This window comes from Eucyclogobius newberryi, unplaced genomic scaffold (genome assembly GCF_026437365.1).
Source record: "Eucyclogobius newberryi isolate DKJ021-1_F unplaced genomic scaffold, fEucNew1.0.hap1 SCAF_6, whole genome shotgun sequence".
NCBI classification, from domain to species: Eukaryota; Metazoa; Chordata; class Actinopteri; order Gobiiformes; family Gobiidae; genus Eucyclogobius; species Eucyclogobius newberryi.
In genome coordinates this window covers 17,636,589-17,653,945 of record NW_027316278.1, presented here as the reverse complement: position 1 = coordinate 17,653,945, position 17,357 = coordinate 17,636,589, and the positions used below count along the sequence as shown (strand labels likewise).

At 41.1% G+C, this 17,357-nt stretch overlaps 1 protein-coding gene across 14 annotated transcripts in view; it reads right to left on the bottom strand.

The window, feature by feature from the left end:
* Nucleotides 1–17,357, bottom strand: part of trpm3 (transient receptor potential cation channel, subfamily M, member 3) — a 105,009-nt gene that overhangs the window by 82,389 nt on the left and 5,263 nt on the right. For 4 of the 14 annotated variants that reach the window (XM_072434156.1, XM_072434159.1, XM_072434158.1 and 1 more), the window contains exon 1: nucleotides 11,919–12,550. The exons of 8 other annotated variants lie outside the window; for them this stretch is intronic. In XM_072434156.1, coding sequence (XP_072290257.1) covers nucleotides 11,919–12,008 — 90 coding nt within the window. In that variant the 5' untranslated portion in view covers nucleotides 12,009–12,550. Of the gene's footprint in view, nucleotides 1–11,918; nucleotides 12,551–17,357 lie in introns of those variants that run through there. 2 more of the 14 variants (XM_072434164.1, XM_072434165.1) reach the window with 1 other exon arrangement.

Here is a 17,357-nt window from a genome sequence, read left to right as displayed (position 1 = left end):
GTGACTAGATGAAAGGACAAACAGTGTTCCTTCAACATCAACTTTGAGGACAAAGTGTTCACTACTAATCCACACTCTCCACCCATTAACAGATGATATATTTAATTTCCCCCGTCACTTGTCAAAAGGTTTTTGGCTGAGGTTGCACTTTTACACTGCAGCTTTAATACGCCATAAAGCTGTCCACTGCAGATGAAAAGCGGAGGGGGGATTTCCCGAACATTGTAAGTTTTCCCTGGGGCTACAAAAAGAGTGTGACTCTTAATACTGTGAGAGGATTTCAATTCTCATTTTGATTCAAATATAAACATTATGCAACACACTTTGGGATGCAAGACTAAAATTCTTACTTTTGATGACAGCACCGACAGACATTTAAACTGGCGCCATGTGAAAATGATTTATAGGAGGAGAGTGCCAAGATAATTTTAGATTTACTTTAGGAAAAAAAAAAATCCACTTTAGGAGCGAAAGTGGAGCAGTGCTATAAACGCCACATAAAATGGCAGCCATTCCTTCAGGGCTGGAGCTGTAATGACAGTTTTAAAAGTGTGAAATGTGATGGAGAGCGAGGACTGGCTGGACTGGGCATAATCTAGACGTACTGACAGAAAGATCACACCAAAGATTGTGGCAACAAGGAAGGTACTGTACTTAGAGAGGACAAAAAGCTGTTTGTGACCATGCAGTTCACTTTTATTATCCATGTCCCAATATCCAATTTACAGCCGGCCCCATACAGCCACATATTCACGCACTCTGACACTGAAAATGTGCACAACCCAGTACACAAGGCCACAATCATTTACCTTAACCTTATTAATATTAATAGGAAATGCATCAAGCTACGTGAATTTAAAAATACAGACAATTAATTTCTGAAGGACAAAATGAGTTAGTTAATTGCTACAAGTCTCTCTGTGTAGGTGTCTATTAACAGCAGCAGCTCAAAGATACATAACTTAAGCCTTTTATTCCATGCCCAGGCCAAATGTAAAGATGACAGATAAAATCTTGCTAGATTGTTTTTCACATGTGCACAGTCGCGAGGCAATTTAATCGTTTCTATTAATAAACCTTCTCTGTCATGTATTTCACACCTTTTTATAGCATCTGCCAAAAATGGTTAACTATTCATTTTTATGCATTAAACACAAGACTTGAGTGCACTGTACAACCATACTTTGTCCATCTTTCTTCACACACAATACAAACACTTTCTTGCCCTTCCACTAAGATGTGAAGTTCAAGCGGTAATATTACAATTTATTCTACCAATGTTTTTGCATGTTTGTGCAGCTACACAGTTTAACAAACCCACGGTTGTATATTTGGAACATAAGTTTTACTGACTGACAGTACTGAAATCAAGTCTTTTTAAAGACTTTTTATAGAACGCTTTATGTGATAAGTTGTGCGCTACAAAATAACAGCTGCCGTTGATGAATGAAGCTTTCCTTGTGTGGGTTTCTGAGCTATTATTTTCCAAAAAGGCTGAATTCACAGATGGAACCGGTCTAACAAACATTCCACCATTCTACCCTGTGCTATAGAGTCTTCCAGTGTATGTAAACAGAACTGATTCATTTTCAATGGGATAATTAGTGTCCTTAACTGTGTAAAACAAGGGCTGTTTGGCGAATGACAGTGACTCGACCACACACAAGTAACTAGAGCCTCATTAGAAAACATTTCCGCATGCACGTGTTGCAAGTGTTTAGCTTAGTTTATTGACGTTGCAATTAGTGCAGAAATTAGCATGAAAGGCTAATGACTTTGTAATAAGCATTTCTTATATCAAACGTTTTCCTGGACAGTAATGCACCAAAAGTACAGACAAAAGTACAGGCCACAACAGACAAAATCATCAAGCAAAACAAATCCAACATCAACTAGAAAATCTGCAATGGCTGAAGCCACTGCTGGAGTGTCTGCGTCTCTCTCCCTCTCCCCCCTCTCTCTCCCTCCCTCTCTCTCCCCCTCCCCCCCCCCCTCTCTCTCTCTCTCTCTCTCTCACTCGACTGGCTCTGTCACAAAATTCTAAAGAATAAAGCCTAAAGAATAAAGCCTAAAGAATAAAGCCTAAAGAATAAAGCCTAAAGAATAAAGCCTAAAGAATTCCGCAGACACTGTTGTTGTTGTTGTTGTTGTTGTTGTTGTTGTTGTTGTTGTTGTTTTATGGCGGTTGGCATCCGAGTGTTGCATTACCGCCAGACTTTATTCCTCAGACTTTTCGTAGTCCTCAGACTCTGTCGGACACTCATAATGCCCGATAGTGCATCCTTTAAGGAATGGAATTCAGTGGCATTGTCAAAGAGCCTAACTGTAGCTGTGGGAGTGATCAAGAGTGCGAGTGTCCTTAGAGATGGCTCGCTGCTGGTCGTGTGCAAGGACGCGGCTCAGCAACGGAAGGCGATTGGAACTAAACGTCTGGGTGGAAAGGACATTCTTGTGTCTGATGCTGAAAGAAACACGGTCAGAGGAGTTATCGTAGGTGTCCCTACGGCGACGTCTGTGGATGAAGTTAAGGAGAATTTGACTGGAGCTAAGGTGGTGGACGCTAGGCGGTTGAAGGTGACCCGGTCTGGGGTAAGATGTGACAGCTTGTCGGTAATGGTAACACTTGAAGGGAGGTGCCTGCCTGGTAAGGTGTTCATTGGGTTCATGTGCCATGACGTTAGGCCATATGTTCCACCGCTCCTGCGTTGCTTTAAGTGGCAGCGCTTTGGGCATATTGCAGCGGTCTGTAGAGGGAGGCAAAGATGTGGTAAATGTGCAGGAGATCACGAGTATGGGAAGTGTGACGTGGGAGCAAAACTGAAGTGCTGTAACTGTGGGGAAGAACATAGCTCTGCCTACGGGGGATGCAGGTTTAGCAAAAGAGCTGCTGAGGTGCATAAAATAAAGGTCTCTCAAGGTATATCCTATGCAGATGCAGTCAAGAAAGTTTCAAGTAACGAGTTTAGAGTAAATACAGAGAGAGGAGCCAGTGCTGCTCCCAGCCAGGGCGAAATGAGAGAGGCCAGCGTGGCTCCCAAGAAGTGTGAAGGTTTCAAGAGTGGAGGTCCCAAGTGTGCAGGTTCCAGAATTAATGAGAATACCCTGGTTGTGGATAGAGAGGATTTTGTACTCTTTATGGTGGATGTTGTAAACTGTGCTGCTCAGACTCAAAGCAGAACTGAAAGGATCAGGATCATTGCTGGAGCTGCAGGGAGATTCCTTGGAACAGAGGAGCTTGATTGGGCAGATATAGAAAACGGGCTGGAGGCGCTAAGTGGGAGTCGGAGTGATGGGGGTCTGCTTTTGGGGAGTCAGAGTGATCAGAGTGACGAGATGGGGGTGGGGGTGATCTCCTGTCCTCGCCCAGTCTCGTAGACGCACGGCTGCCAAGCAGCGACGTCAGTGGACATATTAAAGCCTATAGGGTGAAGCCTAAAGAATGGAGCTGTGCGGTGGAGGCACCGAGCGTCAAGGGAGGAGAGGAAGATGAAGAGGAGTCTCCCTGGAATAAAGCCGGTCGGTCTCTGAAACAACAACAACTATTCTACGACATATCATGACCTCATGGGCTTTGTAACACCAAAGCAATGGAAGGAGAACTTTTACGGACTACGACAGAGTCTGAGGACTACGACAAAGTCTGAGGAATAAAGTCTGGCGGTAATGCAACACTTGGATGCCAACCGCCATAAAACAACAACAATAACAACAACAAATGGGGAAAAAGTAAGATAAGATAATCCTTTATTGTCCCACATGGGGAAATTTCATTGGTGCAACGCAGGAAGATACAGAGGTAGATACAGAAGAAAAGAACAGATCACTTATAGGAAGTCTGAAAAAACACTTTCAGTAGAAGATCTCCTATAAATAAATAAAAACTCCCATAGACAAATAAATAAATAAATACATAAATACCATTGCATGTGATCACAACAGTAATTGCACATGAATATGTGTCACGACGGCACATGGATTGCACATGATTTTCACAGTAATTGCACATGAATCACAACAGTAATTGCACATATGACGGAATTGCACATTGGTTAGGTCAGTATTGCGAGTGTTTAGGACTAACAGTGTTTGTTATAAAGTCTGACAGCAGCAGGAAGGAAAGACCTACGAAACCTCTTCTTCACACAGCGAGGGTGGATCAGTCTCTCAATGAAGCTGCTCTCCAGAGTGGACAGTGTCCTGCAGGGGGTGACACTCATGGTCCAGCATAGATGTGAATCTAGCCAGGACCCTTCTGTCCCCCACCTCCTGCACCGAGTCCAGAGCACAGCCCAGGACGGAGCTGGACTTCTTGATGACTTTGTCCAGTCTCTTCCTCTCCCTCTCTGTGATGCTGCTGCTCCAACAGGCCACACCGTACAGGAGCTGATGCCACCACAGAGTCGTAGAAGGTCTTCAGGAGTGGCCCTGTCACTCCAAAAGACTTGAGTCTCCTCAGGAGGTAGAGCCGACTCTGGCTCTTCCTGTGCAGTGCGTCTGTGTTATGTGAGTCCAATCCAGTTTGTGGTTCAGATGAACACCCAGGTACTTGTATGAGTCCACGCTCTCAATGTCCCTTCCCTGGATGTTCACTGGTGAGGGGGCAGTGGGGTGGCGTCTGCGGAAATCCACCACCATCTCCTTGGTCTTCCCCGCGTTGATGAGGAGGTGGTTCCGCTGACACCAGTCCACAAAGTCCTGCGCCAGTCCTCTGTACTCCGCATCATCGTCGTCCGTGATGAGTCCAATGATGGCAGAGTCATCAGAGAACTTCTGCAGGACACAGCTGTCCGTGTCATGTCTGAAGTCTGCAGTGTAAAGGGTGAAGAGAAAGGGCGCGAGGACAGTGCCCTGGGGCGCCCCCACACTGCAGGTCCGAGTGTCAGACACACAGTCCCGTGCTCTCACAAACTGGGGTCGGTCTGTGAGGTAGTCCAGGATCCACTCTGCCAGGTCATAATCCAAACCAGCCGTCTCCAGCTTGTCCCTCAGGAGCAGCGGCTGGATGGTGTTGAAGGCGCTGGAAAGATCGAAGAACAGGATCCTCACAGAGCTGCAAGGCTTTTCCAGGTGAGAGAGAGAGCGGTGCAGCAGGGAGATGACGGCGTCCTCCACTCCGATGCCAGGCCGATATGCAAACTGCAGCGGGTCCATGGCTGAGCTCACGGTGGAGCGGAGGTGGTCCAGGACCAGCCGCTCCAGTGTCTTCATCAGGTGGGACGTGAGAGCCACTGGCCTGAAGCTGTTGAGGTCTTTGGCGCGCTGTGTCTTAGGCACAGGTACCGGACAGGAGGTCATATAGGACATATAGTGCCTGCGTGACATCACGCAGACACTCACTTAGTGAACCTCGAGAAAATTGATCTGGAAATTAGATATTGACTATTGAGTCTATTGTAATGAACATATAAACAACAACAACCACTGTGTCATTAAAGTTAATGGGATAGAATAATGCTTAAATTAGTGCCAGTTCTTAGCACATCACTCCTGGAAGGCTCCATACAACAATAATTATATAATTGTAGCATTTGTAACAAGTTATTTCCCATCATGTGTCTTTAGTTTCTGTGGTAACATTGTATCATAGGATGTGTCATAAAAAGTGTGTCTCTAAAGAGCTAAATGAATCTGCCAACACTCTCTGTCTATGTGGCCCATTGAACACGGCACAATCCTCTGTTTCTCCACAGCTTAGGATCTGAGCCTTTATGCTACAACTGATCTTCAAAGACCCTTCACACTCGTCATCACTCTGTGTGCGCAAAAATGCATTTCAGCGGAGGGAAGATCCCCACTGGGTTCTTCTATCCATTTCCCCCATTGTTCTGAAGGAAGTCATGTCTATTAAAAGATCATTCCAAGTTCAAGCAATAAAGACAGCTCATCTCACAAAATTGCAGCCGCACAGTCCTCGTGGTCCACTTGATGGAGGAAAGTGTGTGTCATAATTCTTTATATAAAGTCAATGCATGATTGTAGCGTGTAAGCCAGTCTAGCTTGTTTCTTTGTGAGGAGCATACTGAAGGTGACATTTGTGGGGAATAAAGCTGTCTGATTTAAGATGCCACCTCTCTTGAGCTAATGACCAGGTTGAGCCAACATGACGCACAGAATATAGGGAGGAGCTTCTATAGACAAAGAGACAAGAACATAAGACTTTTTAAGACCGCAGCATGACGAAGTGGTTATTAACATTCAGTAACCTGATGCGCTGTTTTGAATTGTAACATTTCTGTCATTTTTCTCTGTGTTTTTTTAATTCTCAAGTCATGACAGCAAATCCTCTTCTATTGATTTATATCCACACAATAACACACACGCCTTGTTGTGACGAGTTGTGACACAATCATTAACATATCGACATGAGAGAACACGCGGCCAATCACCAATCACCGGTCCTACCTATAATCACGGTGTATTCAGCAAATAACATGGACTGTTCTTGCACATTACATTCCTGATTACACGTGAAGATAAAAACCACAATACTACAACTTTAACCCAGGAACCTTCATGAATTTACAAAAACGGACAGAAAGGTGTGCGATAATGAAACTATATTTTACAGAGAAATAGACAGCACCATGTTCTGCAGCAGCTCCAATGAGATCAAAGCTCTTGAAGTCACCACACTTTTTTAAACAAATGCGTTCTCATAGATGTCACATGAAGCACAGTGCTGCCAAAATAAAGCTGACAGTGTTAATCTGGTGAATGTAACAACACTCTTTCAAACACTGCAACATTGAATCGTTTAAATAACCTGCCAAAAATCTTCATTAAAAAAAGATTAACAAAGATGTTTTATTTATCAGATATTAATACTTACTGCCGGAAAACTAGAGTATATGGCAAAAGCAGAGAGCTGTTGTGTCCTTGGGCACTTTAACTTGCCTTCATCGCCTGGGAACATTTGTCATTGAATGTGTAAGTGTTTGGTTCCTTGATAAATGGCTTTGAGAGATCGAATGAGCTACATCAACGTGACTCTTTTTATTTTTTACTACATGATAGTGCACTTTGAAAACCCATACAAACAAATAGTACGTTTTCAAATGACATAAACAGTTTGAATTTATCAAGTAAATCCAGAAACTAGTCTAACAAAATCCTTACAAAACAGACTTCAAGTATTTTATAGTACAAACATTAAAAAATAGAAGATCTTGGAGAATCACTCTTGGCAGCTAATGTTTACAAAAGAAAATGCGCACATTTTTATTGGAAAATATACATACAAAGAATATTGCCTTCACTGCAGGATGGATTTCCAAAGCATGCCAGACAAAATAACAAATTTACACCAAGTGAAGTGTCAAACTGGGTCAGTGGGGGTGCGGGTAAGCAGACTGCAGTCAACTAGAAACCTTTATAGCATGTTATGTTTGAGTCTAGAGAAATTATATCAGTGCACATCCAGCATTCACTAAGGCAGCAGTGCAAAAAAACAGCACCAAGGCCAAATTAATAATTAAAACAGTAAACCAACGGATGTGAATATTGGCGTAAAATGGTTGGTAAATGGTAAATATGTTAAATAATTGCTAAGGGTAGAGTTGTGGAGCTGATTGTGCTGTCACTGTCCATGGTGCTGATTTCTGCATTTCACCACATGCTCTGTGATTGGGTGTGTGACATAAGGGCAACTGCCTGATTGATTACATGTGCCTCTTTTACCATATCACCTGCCTTATATTTAAGCCTGTCTACCGTATGTTATTCAAATAGTTGCACCGCTCACTCTCCACGGCTCACTGGGATTTATGGAAACCTTGACAATTTATGTAATTGTAATCTTCTGAATGAAATTATAGACTTGTTTAGTTTTATGATAGAGAGTTACCATTAGATCTTTTGCTTCATTGTAAGGCTGGGCGATATTGAGAAAAATTACAATCAAGATAATATTTTGAGTAACTTTATAACAAATGTGTTGAAACATGCCTTTAAATGTATTAATTGAGGTTTAATTATCAAACAAATGTGAAATGCCAGTAAAATGAATCACAAAAGTTCAGAAATATCACAAATTATACTCTTGAAATTGGGTTGTCAAAAGTATCAAAAGTCAGATACTATCAATACTCATACTAGTCTTGAAACTAGATACTTATTTGTAGTAGAAGTATCAATAGTTAAAAAAAAACATACAAACGACTATTATTTTGTGCTGAAAATGTCTATTGTTTTAAACCTTGACATGAATATGAACATTTTATGCTGATCTTTGTATCAAAATCTATATTGAGAATTGAGTATTATTTTGAGTTTTGAAATCAAGTTTTAAAATTGACTATCGTGACAACTCAAATTTTACGTTAAAACATGCCTTTCTTTATTAGCATTTTTTGTAGCATTTTTTACTATAAACGATATATTCAATATTTCAAATTTGGCATATCAAACAACATTCACAATATTATTCAAAACTATACATCTTGTCCACCCCGTCCTCATTGTCCAATATTCCATCCTCATGCCCATAACATGGCCCTGGATATATGCAGTACACAACTATCGAAAACTGTTTTTACACTGTTTTTACAACTGCAATTACAAATTCCTCTATAAATCTGTATCTGCTCAAGCGCAGGCAGCGGCCTCTAACCTATGACCTGCAAACGGCCAGAGGGGCTTTGGACGCTCGTGATGGTGCAAGTCATTTATTTATGAGGAGAGTAAGTTATACATCCAACAAACATGTGCAGAGTATGTCACGCTGACTTAACTGCTACTGTCAGAGGGACACTGCACAAGCTGGAACGCTTTTTTCCGTTTATAATTGTTTTCTGCTTGACCTTGTTACAGGCGGCTTATGGCTGCAGCCTGCACTCACAACTATGGGCTTTTGCTACGCTCTACAATCACGAATTGTCACAGTCGTGCAATATACAACCATCAATGTCACTATTATAAGTGGAACACAAAATATCTACAGAGAAACCACTGAAAAAATATCACAATATTGCTTGAACAATTGCCAAATGAATAATTGCAAAGATTTTGTGTGCCTAAATAAAGGAATGAGGTGATAATTGGCAGCTTATGTTCTTGCTTTGCCTCATTAGTAAGATAATGGTTTAATTGAAATCTCATAAATGCCGTATTTTCTGCTTAATTGAGACATAAAGCAGTGACACTCTTGGAGCCTGAGGTCTCTCTTCCCATTTCTACCACATCTAAGCTTTCTCATTACAGGATCCATCTGTTTGCTCTTCAAGAGACACTGATGTCAAAGCCGATCACTCACATTTAGGCCTGAACATTAATGTTAATTTTAATTGTACAGTTGCTCATATTTTGAATCTGTAAAAGTTTTACTGAAGAACAGCTGTTGATTAAAAACTGGGTGGCTCCCCCTATAGGACACTGAACGCACTCTGATGTTGGCTACAGCTGTGTATATTGTCAGTAATAAGCAACAATCGGTAGTATAAGTTTATTTAAATAGGTGCAGCTACCCTTCTCTAAAATGTGGAGATAAAGTGCTACAACACTGTGTCTTTTATGTAACTCATTTATTTTTAGCTTTAGAGTGATATATTTATTTTTAAGTCGTCACATCCGGCCCCAATGAATTTTGCATAAGATGGAGTGTTTGTGATTATGGCTGGCTGCATTAAATAAAAAAAAAGTACGAGAAAATTGGCTATAAAGATGGGTGTGGAGATACAGGGGGAAAATACTGGACAGAAAAAGTAAGAGCAGAATATGTGTGAAATAAGATCATTGATAAAAAAAATACAAAGGAAATGCCAGCTGTAGTGATACAGATGTGAGCGTTCACATTTTGTGAAGATAATCCTTTCAAAATCCTAATAGGAAATTAATACACATTCATGGAGTCTGTTAGTGTACAAAAACAGCCCAAATACTGACTTTTCGGGATCCTATTTCTGTTATTCTGTTCAATCAAACCCACTAAAATGAGAATAAAACACAAGCTGAGCCACAGCACTGAAGTGGGCGGCATTGGCAAATTACACACCTCATAGAGCAGGGCACACCTCAGGAGAACCTAAAACTACAGGAACATTACTCTTCAGTCTTGAGCAAATAGGCACTTAACCAATGGCCAGCTTTTTGAAAGGTTGATCAGTTGCATCAGTTGTAATGGATTCAATTACTGTTGAACACTACGATGACTGATGATTAGTTATTTTACTGTGTTTCTTCCCGCTCGTCACAAGGTTAACACAGGGACATAGACAACCATTCACTCTCGCATTCATTCATTAGGGGCAATTTAGAGTGTCTTTGGACGGTGGGAGAAGCCGGAGAAGATGGATAGAACCCACCGTTACACGGGAAGGTCACGCAGGAAGGACATGCATGTGATGTTGGTCTAGTCCGGGAATTGAACCCATGATCTCCTCATTGGGAGGTGAGAGCTCTGTCACCATGCACAATACTGCAAATGACACTAAGAATTGTGCCCATATGTGACTGTATTCTGGATGCCGTTGGTCACAAAAAGCGTATATGTGCAGCTCCAGTTATGTACACAATATGCCATCAAACACACAGAGGTGGCAGTGGAGTAATACACATTTAACTACCTGCAGCAAAGGAAAAAAAAAATCTTACAGTTGAGATTTACTAAGTGTACTCACAAACACTTGATAATCCACACACTCTAATATCAACATGGGATGTCTAACATTCATACATCCAACAATGTTTCAACTGTGCACAGAGGCACAGCTATATGTAACTGCTGATGTGACAACTGTCCATTAAGATATCAGATGTGAGCCATTGCAAAAGTATTACAGGCTCAGGCGTCAATATTAACATACTGTGTGGAACTTTCTTGACACTTAAAGTTGTTTAACATTGCATTATTCATTCAATCTACTTCTGTAGCCATAAATACTCTGGGAAAGAGTCCACATTCTTCCTTAGGCCATCCATCTCAGATGAAGATTGGGATGGTGATTGAACCAGCGACCATACAGTTATAAGCCTACCTCTGTACCTCCTGAGTCACTGCTGCAAACAAATTCTATTAGCTCCTGGTGGAAGTAACATCACTGCACCACTCCAAGTCTTATGCAACCCTCCAGCTAACTTCAGAAGCTCAGTGGTCCTACACAGAAAAATACCCTTCAAAAAACTGCGAGAGTTAGAGCTTGGTGTCATGTAAAAATAAGTGAGTCCCAAGGTTTAATGAAATTTCAGTGATAATTTACACAGTGGAGCATATGTTCCAGACCCATAGCCACTAAACAACAGCCGAAGCGAAAAAGCGGATTGTTCAATCACTTCTTACAATAGCGTTCATTTAAACAGGCTTTACAAATGCAAATGCTCATAATGATTGTGAGGAGCATCTTCACTGCTAGTCACTTTGATAAAGCCACATCAAAGTGGAGTAAAGAAGAGCCACTGACGACCTCCAACAATAGCCTACTTCACACAGTGCCAGCAACTGGATTATGAAAGCAAATGAATGGTAACATTTCTTGCTCTCATCATCTTCATCCCAATATTCCCCCTAGATATAGAAATATGTGAGAGCAATGGGGAATCTATTTCCATATCTGTCACTTGATGTTACATAGTCTCCTATTTCAAAAATATAATTTAGCCCATATGACAAATCCCATTTTATATTCTGCTGTGCCATCTCCTCAGTTTTATCGAATATGAATTTGTCTTGTGAATTTCATTAAGTTGGCCTCCTTATGTTAATGTTACCTGTGCATTATATTCAGCTATGATGATGAGCAAAACACACAATCCAACTATAGCTCAATTAAAGGCAAGTGCACTTTTGGAGCGGTCTTCTCCATCACACCCCCTCAGACCCTCTATTGTTCCTGTGAAAGTGCTAAGAAGATGAGGAGGTGCTGTCACATTTTACAGAGCCATGGCCTGAATGCTTGTGATAAGTTCTCTTTTGAGAGTTGCTTTACCTTGAGCAGGCGCACAGATGGCAGGAAGGCTGCATGGCAGAGTTTTCTGATGGTCCAGTTGAGTGGCCGTGGTGCTTCCAACTGGTTCATGTTGCCCGCTCTTCACGGTGCAGCCACTGATCTCCAGCAGCTTTTAGTGGCTCCAGGATCAGTGTTGCCCCACAGGGGGGGCAAAAAAAGGAGAGTGTCTCCAACTGGTGACAAATGTACAGGTCCCAGGGCATGACCCTCAACGGACGATTGTAGATCAGAACACCCACCTCCACTTCCCCCCCTCCAGCTTTCACCTGGGCAGCCGTTGTCCCTTCGACTACCACTCACTCAGATCCACAAAGTCTGAGGCAATCCCAGCGTGGAGCACCCAGAGCATCTCCACATCCAGTTCCAGGAGCGCACTCCGCTTTAGTGAGGAAAAGAAATCTACAGAGGTCCCAAAACAACAAAGCAACGCACAGAAGAAGATACACTTTGACAGAAAGACAAAAGAAAAGGAAGGACAGAGAGAGGAGAGGAGAGAGACAGAGAGGAGAGCTGCTGTAGAGAGCAATGCAGTGCGGTATAGCGCAGAGCGGCAGTGCGCAGAGCGGAGCGCATAAACGGAGCAGTCAGGCAGCGGCTCACATTTGAGAACACTGGAGTCTCTGAGATGAGAGGAGGAGGAGAGAAAGAGACACACAAGCCTCAACTAAGATACACCCACAGTACAATGGATGAAGCTGATAAAATTACAGCTAAAATAAGTAAAAGAGAGAAGAACAGGATGGTAAATACATAAGTAAATGAGAAGAGGGGGTTTCCTGTGACTTGGTCCCAATGGATTGTTGTCTGCTTATCAAGAGGCAGAAAACTATGTCGGAATGATATATTTGACTATTTGACAACAATGCTTAAAATGTTTATCGAAGGTATTTTAGCACTCTTAACCAGATGAAGGGTGTGAGAAATATATTAGAGCTGCAAGATTAAATGCTGCATTTTTAGGTAATTATGTCCTCTGCAAATAACTAAATATGCAGTTTCTAAGGGGTTTTCTGATGGTGGCTGCCCACAGGTCCGAAGGTTCACAAGCCCGAAGGTTCACAAGCCCGAAGGTTCACAAGCCCGAAGGTTCACAAGCCCGAAGGTTAGGGGTAAGGGTAAGGGTTGGGTTGGGTTATGGTTAGGGTTAGGACTTGTGAACCTTCAAACTCTTTCAAATAAATAAATGTGGTTCTTTGATTAGTTTAGCAATTGATATTTAAGTAATCTTCTGATGTTCCATGCTAATGTCCCTAGACAATGTGGGCATGTTCCAAATGGGCACTGTAAACTGTAGCATAATTTTAAAAAGCTCTTATCAAACCTAATAATTTTCTCAGCTCTTTCAACCCAATAGTAAATATTGTCTGTGTACAGTACGTGTTATGTTATGTATAGTTGTGCTTTTGAAGCAGTTTGCCACATGATTGGTTAGGCTTGTTTGGACATGTCTGAAAAGGAGACAGTCATCAAAACCTCAGCACTTTTTTCTATATAGATTGGTTTAAAACTGAATAATAAAATATATCAAATACAAAAAGTATTATGTGTGTAAAAAAATAAACAGTACATAACAGCACAAATTTATCAAATTAAATGAGAAGCACACGTTTAACAAAAACGTATATACGTGCATACAATAGATACAAGACATTGAAAAAATGAAGAAGCAAAGTAAACAGTGATATCAACGTATCCAATTGACTCACCTCCACTGCACGTCATGGTGGCTTCACAATCCCTCAAACAACATTGATTTTCTGCGGTTCCTCTTGGCTTTTAGTGCACTACCTCCATTTTGACTCTAGATGGCAACATTCAAATGCACAATAACCTGCTTTGCGCACATCTTATCTGGGGCATCCTCTCTAATCTGAGTCCCTATTCAACTGCCAGTAAAATCCCCCAAAACAAAATTGACCTAATTTCATGCATTCACGGTTTTATATGTAATAATGATTAATAAATATGTTGTACTGCTTATATATAGTGCATCCACCAGAGGGCACCAGGTCCCCACACCTGCTTCCCACGCTGTTTATTTTCTCTTCTCACCCAGCTTGGCCGCCCTAATTACCACGCCAATAAAAGCATTGGTAAAGAACAAGACTCGACAAGATGGGATTTTATTCTCTCTCACTGATTCATTCCTCACAGTTGGAGCTTAAGTTATCAAAACTAAAGAAACTACTTACAGCAAATTACTCAACTCATCATGCTTCTATTGAGTTCAGTTATTTCAGTTAATTCAGTTATTACAGTATAATTGTGTTCTTTATCAAAGTAATGCATAAAAAAGCATTTCACAGGACAATAGAAACATGGTACCAGCAAATAGGATAAACTGTGGTTGCTGTACTTGATTTTGCAATTAATTGTAATTATACATATCAAATATAATTATTTGATTATAATAATACTGGGGAAGCCATAATATACTCTCAAAATCTAAAACAATACAACCAAATTATTGTATAGAAACTGAATTTATTCTTGTTTTCTTTTCTTTTTTTCAAGCAGCACTGCTCAACAGAAAGGTACGTGACACACTCTCTTCAAAATTGTAACAATAAACACCCTTCGTGCTTTGTGGTGTCCTATCGGATTATTCATCCACGAGTTCCCTGTGTATTCATTTGCTGTGTAAAAAGTGGGAACTAAAGCTTGGGTCTATCTTGGTTCCGTTCCTTTGGTCTGAACTAAGTGATCCCCAGAGGCTCCAACCAATGTTACAGCTCAATATCTGGCTCCATATGCAGCTCCATATGCAAGTGTAATACACACTCACTCTCAGTGTTACCCCCCACAACCTTCGCCCCGAGGAAGCAGGAAAACCTCTGCTGAGGAACACTGCTCCATCTGAATCACAAGGGCCCAAAGAAGTGAATCCCACACAGATCAGCCAAAGCATCAAATTAAAGCAACAATGTCAGCCGTGACGTTGTGTTGATGATAGAGAGCTAAAAATCTCATCAAAAGAACAAGGCACAAAATAACTCAACCATAAAGTTAAAATATAAGCAATTACGGTACAACAGAAATGTAGTTTGTTGTTAAAAATGTTTTATACTGAAATACTAATCAACAGAATCACAGCAGTGAGACGGCTCTTGTCAAGGTGAGAAATGACATCCGCCTGAACACTGACACGGTCTAAATTCTGTTAGATCTGAGATCTGCTTTTGACACTGTTGATCTTACAGAGACTAGAGGACTGGGTGGGCATCACTGGCACTGCTCTAAATTGGTTAAGGTCCTATCTGGAAGACAGGAAGTATTCTGTTGAAAATGGTAACTGTGTCTCAGACCACATGCCCCTGACCTGTGGGATGCCCCAAGGGTCAATTCTGGGACCCGCTACATGCTGCCGTTAGGTCAGTTGATACGCAGCAAAAATGTGTCCTATCACAAATATGCAGACGACACTCAGATCTATGTTTCACTGTCGGCAGGTGACTATGGACCGGTAGATTCACTCTGTCACTGCATCCAACAGATCAGTGTGTGGATGCAAAACAACTTTCTCCAGCTGAACTCAGACAAGACTGAAATAATCGTCTTTGACCCACAGAAGCAAAGAGAAAGTGTTTGCAATCACCACCAGAGTCTCACTCTAAAACCTTAGAAATCTGGGGGTAATAATGGACTCAGACTTGAATTTTAACAGCCACGTCAAATCAATCAAATCAGCAGCTTTATACCTCTAAAAAACATTGCCAAAATCAAAAGTATGGTGTCTTAACCAGACTTGGAGAGACTTATCTATTTATCTATGCGTTTGTCTCCAGTAGATTAGCTGCAGTACATCCAGAACGCTGCTGCTCGGGTCCTGACTAGAACCAGGATCACATTAGTCCTGTTCTCAGGTCTCTGCACTGGCTCCTGTGGCTCAGAGAATAGACTTTAAAGCAGCTCTGCTTGTGTGCAAGTCTCTCCATGGCCTAGCACCAAAGTACATCTCGGATATGTTAGTGCCATATGAACCATCTCTGACTCTGAGGACCTCAGGGACCGGCCTCCTGCTGGTGCCAGAGTCAGGACTAAACATGGGGAATCTGCGTTTCAGTTTTATGCCGCTAAAATGTGGAACAGACTTCCTGAAGATGTGAGACACTAAAACTCTTTTGATTAGCTGTGCATATGAATGAATTTATTTTATTTGTACTCTTCTCTTTCATGCCTTTAACTGTTTTGTGATATTAATCCATGTTTTCTTGTTGCGTAAAGCACTTTGAATTGCCTTGCATTCAAATTGTGCTCTACAAAAAAACTTAACTTTGGCCTTGACTTTGTTCTGAGCAGAAAAATGCTCTATATGTATAATGTTAGCATGAATTGGACATTATTATGTAAATGCAAAACTTATCCTTCAGGATCCTTGATGAACTAAAAATATCATGCCAAACATATCATATCAAGTTTTACTAATAAATGTCCCCGTCTCATAGAGAAAAGTATGCAGCAAAAGCACAGATGCATTGTACTGTATTTTCCGGACTATAAGTATGACCATAAGTCGCACCGGAGAGTATAAGTCACACCAGCCAAAAAATGCATAATAGAGAAGAAAAAAAACATATATAAGTTGCACTGGAGTATGAAATGCGGTTGCAAGTGTGAAAATAACAAATAATATCACATATAAGTCACTCCGGAGTATAAGTATATAAGTATAAATATAAGTAAGTTAGTAGTAGTAGTAACCAAAACTATGAAAAAAGGTACTTATAGTCCTGAAAATACGGTAGATATATTCACAGATTAAAGAGGCCCATCAAGAATCAGGACAGGCAAAAGAGAAACAAAACTTGCTATTGCTGTAAAACTTTCTCCCTATTTGCTTTCTTATACTTTATGTATTTTGACCCGGTCTTTTTTTTGGCCTGAAAGCTTTGATAGGACAGATTTAGCATGAAATGAGGAGAAAGAGGGACATTTGGCAAATGGTCAAGGGCTACCACACGTGCACATTCACTCAGACACAAATCCACTGTACCACCAAGAACATGTTTTGAGTTTGTCTATCTGTTATGATAGTGAAAATGTCTTGTCCCTGCGGCATGCGCAGCTCAGGTCACATTTTATAAAACCAATAAGATAAGATAAGACAATAGATAACTCTAAAATGTAACACATAAATGAAATCTTACAAATAATATTACTCTTCTATTCAGCTTCACCTGAAGTCCAGCTGTCCCTGCCAGCTCAGTCTCCACACACACAAATCCAACAACACACAAATCCATAAACGGCAGATTAGCAATTGCCAATCTAATCTTGACAAATCAACAGAGCAACGCAGACATGGCCTTGTGCCAGAAGCAACAGCAATAACAGTTACTGATTTTACTTTGGATACTGTAATAGTGTGATTAAAAAACACTGATTGCTTTGTCTTATAGTTTTTGAATGTGTTTTAGA